Below are 9,113 nucleotides of genomic sequence, written 5' to 3'. Positions count from 1 at the left end.
GCTTGAAAATGTATGTATTAAAACAACTGTTTCAGACAATCGTAGCACTATATCAACCTATCACCCCCGCAAAGCATAATACCGCCGTCCTTTCCCGATCGACGGTTAGCACTTATTTTGATAATACGAGGTACACCCGGTAATGGTTATCTGAAATCTAATGTTAAATCAACAGCATCGGGCAAGGTATATCTGAAGTATGGTTCACGGCTAGTTCGCAACGGTAAACAAATGTTGATAGTGTACTGCATATCTTACATAAACGGTGTATATAGATCTCGGTCATACGACTCCTCGTACATTGACCCCATTTATGAGTAATGTGTTTACAGTGGCAACTGTACGTGAATACTGTTCTGACTTGCCAGCTTAATTCGCACAGATTTTACAAACCAATTCCCGGAATGTGGTGTCCGTCGAAGGCAGCCCCCCATGGTCGTACGTTTAAACACCACTGCACGACTAATGCGGCTACTTGGTCACTGTCACTGAAAGTGTGTCAACGACGCGCTGACGTGTGATTGGTTATCAAGGCGGCTGACGTAGAAGTGAAAAACATCATTATACTACGTAATAAGCATGTGAGCACCGTCACATACGCTAGTATCATCCGGTTGTCTCCAGTTCTCAAATAATCACAGTGAAAGCCATTTAGCAATCATGGCTGTTCGTAACTGCACCGAATTTCTGGCGCGCCGAGTATTGAAGTACAACAGTGTAAGAAATACAATTTATGCGATCCCTACGAGGGCCAGGTGAGTTATAACTTATTACTTTCACACGCTATGACACCTAGTTGCGTTACGTAACACGTGCGTTGCGTTACTCGGACATCACATTCTGTAAAATGAGTTTTCACTGGGCTTATATTTCGCTGATTTACCATTTCAGGAATATTCAGTGGGTTTTAAATTCACTGTTTTATCATTTTGCTGACTTGCAAATTGATATTCATCATGTACCTCAATTTGAGATTATTATTAAAATGGGAAGTATATCTGTACTTTCCAAGAACATCAACACCGTTAATAGGTTTTATGTTACGACATCAGTGTAAGAGAAGACTTGTTTCGTTGTATCCTTATTCTAAGAATTATACAGTAACGCGTGAAATAACGCTTCTCGTTTATATAACCACCAAACGCTGCTTCGCGCGTGACTGTGTAGAATCATTATTAAAAAATGTGTTTACGTGAAAGCAATTGGGTTTTCAGGTCACAGACATCAAGGTCAGTGACCTTTCAGGCGGAGTGTTTTCTGTTGTTTGCTAATGATAACTAGTATTTTGTCAGTAGTCTGCAGGCGTTTTTGTTTTCTTTAATTCACGGAGACGCCTGTCAGTGTACTGGTGTGTTTTATCTGAGTCGGTATTCGTGAAATACTAGGAGTCTATTATTTTCACAAAATAAGGTTGACAATTTGGGCAGGAACCACGATGACGTTCTCCCAAAGCAGGAAGTGATGTCGGTGTAACGTCATGAGGTCAATGATCGCTCATCATCATCAGATCAGTATATTGAAATATGTAAAATTCGATAAGTCACCAATTTTTGTTTTCACTAGATCTGAAATAAAATCCTTGTTATAAACGGAGAGTAGAGTTTCCCAGAGGGTCTATACGTTTAAATAAATGGGGTAGAAGAGGCTGTTATTCAATATTTATACCACAGTCTCTCTACATATCTATAGTTGTAAAAAAACATTGCACTGACGATGTAAAAAATATTGACCTCCTGGTACTGATCACGTGACAATGCTTCGCGCATACCCGCAACACGCCTTTGCCGGGGAAGGAGGCCAATTCACACCTAATACAATAGCCGTTTCCAAACAGAGGGATAGAGGGGATGTGTTTATACGTATGGAAAGACATGTACCGCTATATTGAAAAACAAATATGCAAACAAAAATGCATGAAAAAATCCCTCATCGATTTCAAATTTCAAGACAAAAATGTGCTTATCGTTTACAACAGGAATTCATTGTTTGATTTGGTGACTGGCAACATTTTGCTCACCAAAATTAGGGGTCAACCATTTTAAATCATGAGGGTGACTGGACAATTCTTTGAAAATAATGCAAGCTAGACACTGGGAAAAAGAAAAAATAATGCATACAAAGTGTTGCAGAAACAATTGCACCCTTATCCCCCCCACCCCACGTGATTCAACTGTTTGGCCCTTTATACTATATATGTTCTTATTTCAGCTCATGGTGGAGCTATGTTCTCGAGGGAGAACCCGATCCCATCCTGGGAATCAAAGACCAGTTTAATTTAGACACAAATCCAAACAAGATGAACTTAGGCGTTGGATGCTATCGTGATGATAACGGTAAACCATACGTATTACCATGTGTTCGCAAGGTAATAAAAACATATTACTGACCAATGAAAACCATTTTAATGAGCAGTACATCGTTATCATGTATAATGAATTATTATCCTAAATAGAATGGAATCATTATATTCCACGTCGCATTCGTGCGTCTTATTGAGCACTAGGTGTAAATACTTTACAATACATTCATAAAATAATGATAATGGCGCCCTCTAGCAACGAAACGCTTCTGTCACGTAAATGAGTGTTAGACGGTGTTCACACCTGCCGTAATGTTTAGTGAAGTCATCCATCAACAGACAAAGAATTTTTGTTTTGTTTTTAAACGTGTTGTTTTCTAAACAACGGACTGCGCAAGTTTGAGCGTAATTTATTACACTTATACATGTATTTTTGACGTCACAAATCTACTTCGACTTCAGAGGGCGTGTCTAAAATAGGAAATGTGTATAAAGTCCGATGTCTTATTTTATTGACAGGCAGAGGAGATAATCCGATCAAAGAAGCTAGACAAAGAGTATCTGGATATTTCCGGTTTGACCGAATTTACAAAAGCCTCAGCTATCCTGGCATTTGGTGAAGACAGTGAAATTCTCAAACGCAAAAGGGTAAGCGGAAGACGTCACCACCCACTAGACTAGGTTTCGATTCGTGTATTCTGTTTGTATTTTTCGGATTGCTTGGTCTATTTTTATTGTTTTCTTGTAAATTTAGCACGACAAGTAATCAGGTGACTTGATAAAGCCTGGTTCACAACGCGTTGTAAACATGTTTACAAATTAAGTCTCAAAGGTATTGCCGCATAACGGCAAACTGAACTTTTGCCGATGAATTGCGGTTTGTTGAATTTTTACTGGGAAGATAATTTGATGATTACAAAACGCTTTGCAGCGAACGAGGATGAACTTTTATGGCGGACTTGATGACGTATCATACAAAATCCATGCGCGACACTGAACTCCGGAAATCGTCTCGTCGGCATGCTTGAAAGGGTTGCCATAGTTCACACATTAAGAGGGACCACTACCTCACGGCGCACACGAATTCTATACACAGTGCGGTTGTTGTAGTTCCAACTTCAACTTTATTTTGTTTGAAATGAGATAAATTAATCATATTCTATCTGTTTTTTACACAAGAATGTTACAGTACAAGGCATTTCGGGCACTGGGTCACTTTGCCTTGGAGCCCATCTTTGTGGCAAGCTATTTCCTGGAATTAAGGAGATATGGCTGCCGAATCCTACATGGGGAAACCACAGACTCATTTTTAAGTAAGTGTCTTTATTGAAGAAAAAAAGCATGATAATAAATAAATTTCAATTAATTATATTTTTTCAAATGTCATAATTACATGTATGTTATGCGTTTCATTATAGATATGCCAACTTACAACTCAATCATTACCGCTACTATGATCCCGAGACATGTGGGTTTGACGCTGGAGCAGCTTTTGAAGACTTATCTGTAAGAATTATTCCATTTATGTTTACTGACTACATAATTTAACTGAACTTTGTTCCTCGTGAAATCGTATTTTATTTTTTCAGTATGGGAATAGCGAATTTGATGATGGCGCGCATCGAGTAGAATGCCACTCAGTAACAACACGGACACTATAATTCTGACTCGCCTCGCTTCACTCTAAATACGCCTTGATAAAAGCTAAAAGCCGGATTTCATGGAGAGCGCGCCATGCATCCCCGCACGTTAGTTTTCGTGTCCATTAATCCCTCTCTCCGCGAGAGAGGAGCCAGTACCTTGGAAATTGGCCGGTGGTTATGTTTGTTATGTGCACTGTGTCACGTGTCCTACCCGTGAGTGATTACCCGCTGGCTACGCACTGACAATATAAATAATATAGTCCGTAGTATTATTATAGTTTACTGTAAAATTATTAATTTTCGCTTGTAATTTATTCAGTGATGGTTCAGTGAAAATAAAATTCAACGAATATACCTTTTTTTCCTACGTTTTGCATTCAACTCATCGACAATCAGTGAAATTAAACTCCATATAAATCACCCAAAAAGTCTTTTCAGCGAAAAGTATTTCACAGTACTATATTTTTCTAATACTTGCAGTCCATTCCAGAGAATTCAATTGTTCTGTTCCATGCCTGTGCACACAACCCAACTGGTGTTGACCCAACGGTATGTAAAAATAATTTATCACAACGACTCTGTGTAAACTGATATACAAACATTTTTAAAGCGCCACAGTCGTCGCGTTGTGTCGTAGTCGACTTGGGACCCACAGCGACGTACGCAACGCGTGTAAAATACATTCATTCGAACACGCGCTGCGCGATAACTGCAGTGCTTTAAATGCACAATACGTAATGTATAACCACAAGTAGTTTGAATAACTACAGCTTCATGACGGGAAAGAATATTACATTTAGGGATAATTGCACATTCTATTTTTGCCTGAATAGATAGTTGCCTTGAACATGACGTTTATACGCGCTGGTTGCAATGTCTTGCTACAATGTTATAGATCATTTAAAATGTTATTATTTATCTTTCAGCCCCACCAATGGAAAGTGATGTCAGAGATAGTTAAGGTAATAAAAAGTCCATTTCCCGTTCACTGTAAGATCCCGCGTTATGCGTGAAATCGAACGTAAAAACAATACAAAGGTCATAGCGTCACAGTAACGTCTGAACATCGTGGGGGATTCGACCAACGCGAAACATTTTTTCTCATTTCCACGCTCAATAATGTTCAATTTTGATAAACTAAGTTCATCTCGTCGCAATATTCATTTCTGAAAACATACGACCGACCTGCGTCTTTCACGCAATATGCGAGATCTCGGCAGTGAGCGGTAAATCACCTATTGAAATAAGCATTGATTTTTAACTCTGAAGAAATCGCAAAATCACGGACTACAACGAACTCTGAGGAAGGCTTCTCACGATGTATACTATTTAGTTAAAAGTGTTGCTGTTCATCTTTTTATTCACAGATGCGTAACTTGTTGCCTTTCTTTGACATGGCATATCAAGGCTTTGCGAGTGGTGACGTCGACAAGGATGCGGCAGCTGTAAGAATATTTGCCGAAGATGGACACCTTCTTGCGTTAGCACAGTCATTCTCCAAGAATATGGGATTATATGGTAAGTTGCAATTTCATTTTTTCACCATCTATACATTTTTACGATGAGATACATAGTAACGATACGGAATCCCTGCTACCTGAACATATGTTTAATTAATTTGAACATTTTGTACCAGACAGTAGTGATGGTATGGTATTTATAGGTCGTCATATATTTTCATTTTTGCCAACCAACATGTTTAATAAATTTAGCCAAAAGACATTACGGGGACTATGTATTGACATTGATTTTCTCTGTTTTCTGGCACCAGGTGAGCGTGTTGGTGCATTTACATTGGTATGCGAGTCCGAGGAAGAAGCGAAACGCGTGGAATCGCAACTTAAAGTCATCGTACGGGCAATGTATACCACCCCACCCCTCAGTGGTCCAAGAATCGTGGAAACCATTTTAAACACACCTGAACTGAAAACCCAGTGGTAAGATTATTATTATTATTATTATTATTATTATTATTATTATTATTATTATTATTATTATTATTATTATTATTATTAACAACCTCACAACCACCCTCACTCTCAAAAAATAGGGCTTTCGGACTAAATAATGATGTGGAACCTTATAGTGAGTCTACATGATTCCAGCCATTTCTAGACATAATTTCAAATATACCCGAACTGAGAAGCCAGTTGTTGGTTGTATCACTATCCCCATTGTATTTTTTTTAAACATATTAATTGAACCGTATCGAGCCATATGCAATTTAGTTAAACACATGATCTTGTTATTACGGCCTGGGGATTAGGGCGTGGTGTGCAATATCTAGCCATCCAGATGTGAATTACTCTTTACAATGCACACAAACTTTCTCCACTAGATGCACATTATACAACCATATTTACTTACAATATATGTAAGTATACCCGGTATGTATATAGATATATATACACAACTGACAAGAACATATTTTGAATACTCATGTGCACTTCTTTCACTCAAACGTTGTTTTAACGCTCTGACTTTAACAGGTTGAGGGAGCTGAAAGGTATGGCTTATAGAATTATGCTAATGCGTCAACAACTCGTAGACAACCTGGAGAAAGAAGGGTCGACTCGTAATTGGCAGCACATCACTGATCAGATCGGTATGTTCTGTTACACTGGACTCACAATCGAACAGGTAGGAGCCTAATTTACAGTGTACTTATAGTGTGGTTGGTTGGCTATAATTATCTCTTCGCAAAGTACTGTAGTCGAGTGGAAATCAGCGCCTGGTTTTCAAAAATGTAAACTTCATAGATTCGATATTAGAATATGTGAATTTCATAATTTGAATATGTAAATTTCATGAATTTGAATACGTAAACTTTGCGGATTCGGTATTTGAATATGTAAACTTCATGGATTCGGTATTAAAATATGTAAACTTCATGGATTCGGTATTTGAATATGTAAACTTCATGGAATCAGTATTTGAATATGTAAACTTTATGGATTTGGTATTTGAATATGTAAACTTCATGGATTCGGTGTTTGAATATGTAAACTTCATGGATTCGGTATTAAAATATGTAAACTTCATGGATTCGGTATTTGAATATGTAAACTTCATGGAATCAGTATTTGAAAATGTAAACTTCATGGATTCGGTATTTGAATATGTAAACTTCATGGATTCGGTATTTGAATATGTAAACTTCATGGATTCGGTATTTGAATATGTAAACTTCATGGATTCGGTATTTGAATATGTAAACTTGTCTGAACCATGATGGTAATTTCATTACTCTCACTTTGTAACTTTCAGGTGGACAGGATCACAAAGGAGTTTGGTATACACCTCACAAAAGACGGAAGAATCAATGTGGCTGGTATAACATCCAAGAATAATCACTATCTTGCCCACGCTATCCATGAAGTAACAAAACATGACACTGTTCCCTCAGTCAGTCCATTTAGTGACACGTCAACTGAACCTGAAAGAGCGCATGCTCAATGAAATATAGACTGACTTACTGAACACACCACTGAAATGACACAGATATAAGAATTTACAAGTCTACATACATCATACATGCAATTTTGTAACCATGGTTATAGACAGGGTTATAGCCAGGAAATAAAAAGAGCCAGTCCAAAATTTACATTGAAGTGCAAGATATAGTAATTGCCGCTCTGCATATTTATACTATTATTTGTTGATTATTTATGGTTTTATGGTAAAAACTGAAAATTATCAACTACACATTGACAGGTTTGAAGAAATATAGCCTGTCAAATTGTGTGTCTTTCTAAAATAAAAGGTGGCTGGCTAAAATCCTGATAGTAAAGGTATTGTGTGTTATCCTGCATGGTCATGCTGCTTTGTGATCACATTGATACCTCTACGGCAATACAAAGCATTCAATAATTTACAAACATTTAAAATGATACAATGTGATTTGACATTGTTAAAGTGTGATGGCACAAAAAAAGCCCATACTAATGATAAGGTATTGTAATTTGCATACAAATATGTATAGTTCTATCTAGAATAGTTTGTGGTATTAATCTTTGAGTTTGACATTTTCAATGGTTGGGATGGATTAACCTTTTCACCACCAGACTTTCAGACCCAAATTTTTCTGCACATTTTTTCTTATATTCTTCAATCTTCTTCTAAATGAACCCTAATTTTGGAGCCAACAAACAAAATTCGAGTAAATTTTCTGTTTTTACTCAAAAAATGTGGCTTATTTTGTCTCAATCGTCTTAAGGAAAGTGCAGACTATAAACGAAACTATTTTATGAATTTGTGATGAAAAGAGGGAACTGGTTAACAGTAGAAAAACATACCCAATTGCTATCCAAGAAAATACAGAACAAACCAATGATCTGCGTGACAAATGCATTGATTGCAATATACAGTGAAATTATTGGTAGAATTAAAAAAAAAACCTTGATTGAGTAAGCTTCTGTAGTTAAAATAATGTTAATATTAAAAATGCAGCATTTATGAACCCTAGCATATCAACTGAATGAATAATTAAAGCCAGAGAATGTGCATACTTAATGTTGAAGTTATTTATTAAGTATTATACAATTATAACTACATATTTCAATCCATATTTCGTTTTATCAACTTACTCAAATCAGCTGTCATATTTATTGATAGAACAGCAGTTTCAAGAAAAAAAGTTTAGGGTATTTTGCATAAATTATATTTCAAGTACACTGTTGTAACATGATAATTAATATGCTTACATAGTTTATTTATTTGTTTGCACTCTGTAAAGACGACACTATGAGTTATTATTTTTATACCGTTATTTATATTTATGTAATGAACGACATTTACATACAATGAAGCAATCTGTATTTTAAACTTTATTTGAACCATGTATGTCTGTTTTATTGTTATAAATAAGAAACATTTATGTGAGAAAAATTATACTTGTGTTTGTTTTTCAAACATACATTGCTTTGTGTGAATCCATTATATCATGGAATTCAACTGAAATTAAATTGAAATTCAATTCATACAAATTGGTAATTTTTACCACTAAAAATGTTTCATAATTGGAAAATTAAATTTCAGATCATTTCCACAACATAGTCATATAAGCAATATTTGAAATCAAAAATAACTGATATTTATTATATGTATTGTGTGTTATCACTAACATTTTATCAACCAATGGAAACTATTTCTAAGGAAACAAACCTAAGTAG

General features: G+C 36.2%; 1 protein-coding gene across 1 annotated transcript; it reads left to right on the top strand.

The window, feature by feature from the left end:
* Positions 1-316: 316 nt before the first annotated feature.
* On the top strand, positions 317-8,829 carry LOC100377105 (aspartate aminotransferase, mitochondrial-like). Its single transcript, XM_002730462.4, has 11 exons — positions 317-755; positions 2,209-2,365; positions 2,819-2,947; positions 3,479-3,612; positions 3,718-3,805; positions 4,423-4,491; positions 4,869-4,904; positions 5,310-5,460; positions 5,714-5,879; positions 6,432-6,582; positions 7,210-8,829. The coding sequence occupies exons 1-11, from the start codon at positions 661-663 to the stop codon at positions 7,399-7,401; spliced, it is 1,368 nt and encodes a 455-aa protein (XP_002730508.1). The 5' UTR covers positions 317-660; the 3' UTR covers positions 7,402-8,829.
* The last annotated feature ends 284 nt before the right edge of the window (positions 8,830-9,113 follow it).

The sequence above is a fragment of the Saccoglossus kowalevskii genome, chromosome 18 (assembly GCF_978046115.1).
Source record: "Saccoglossus kowalevskii chromosome 18, keSacKowa6.1, whole genome shotgun sequence".
NCBI lineage: Eukaryota > Metazoa > Hemichordata > Enteropneusta > Harrimaniidae > Saccoglossus > Saccoglossus kowalevskii.
The sequence above is the reverse complement of the archived record's forward strand: the minus strand, read 5'-3'. Positions and strand labels throughout refer to the sequence as shown.

Excerpts from the sequence above, each read along its gene's own strand:
- LOC100377105 (XM_002730462.4), top strand. The coding sequence starts at position 661 with ATGGCTGTTCGTAACTGCACCGAATTTCTGGCGCGCCGAGTATTGAAG. Across the intron at positions 2,366-2,818 it reads TATTACCATGTGTTCGCAAG|GCAGAGGAGATAATCCGATC; the intron begins GTAATAAAAACA and ends TTTTATTGACAG. Across the intron at positions 3,613-3,717 it reads AACCACAGACTCATTTTTAA|ATATGCCAACTTACAACTCA; the intron begins GTAAGTGTCTTT and ends GTTTCATTATAG.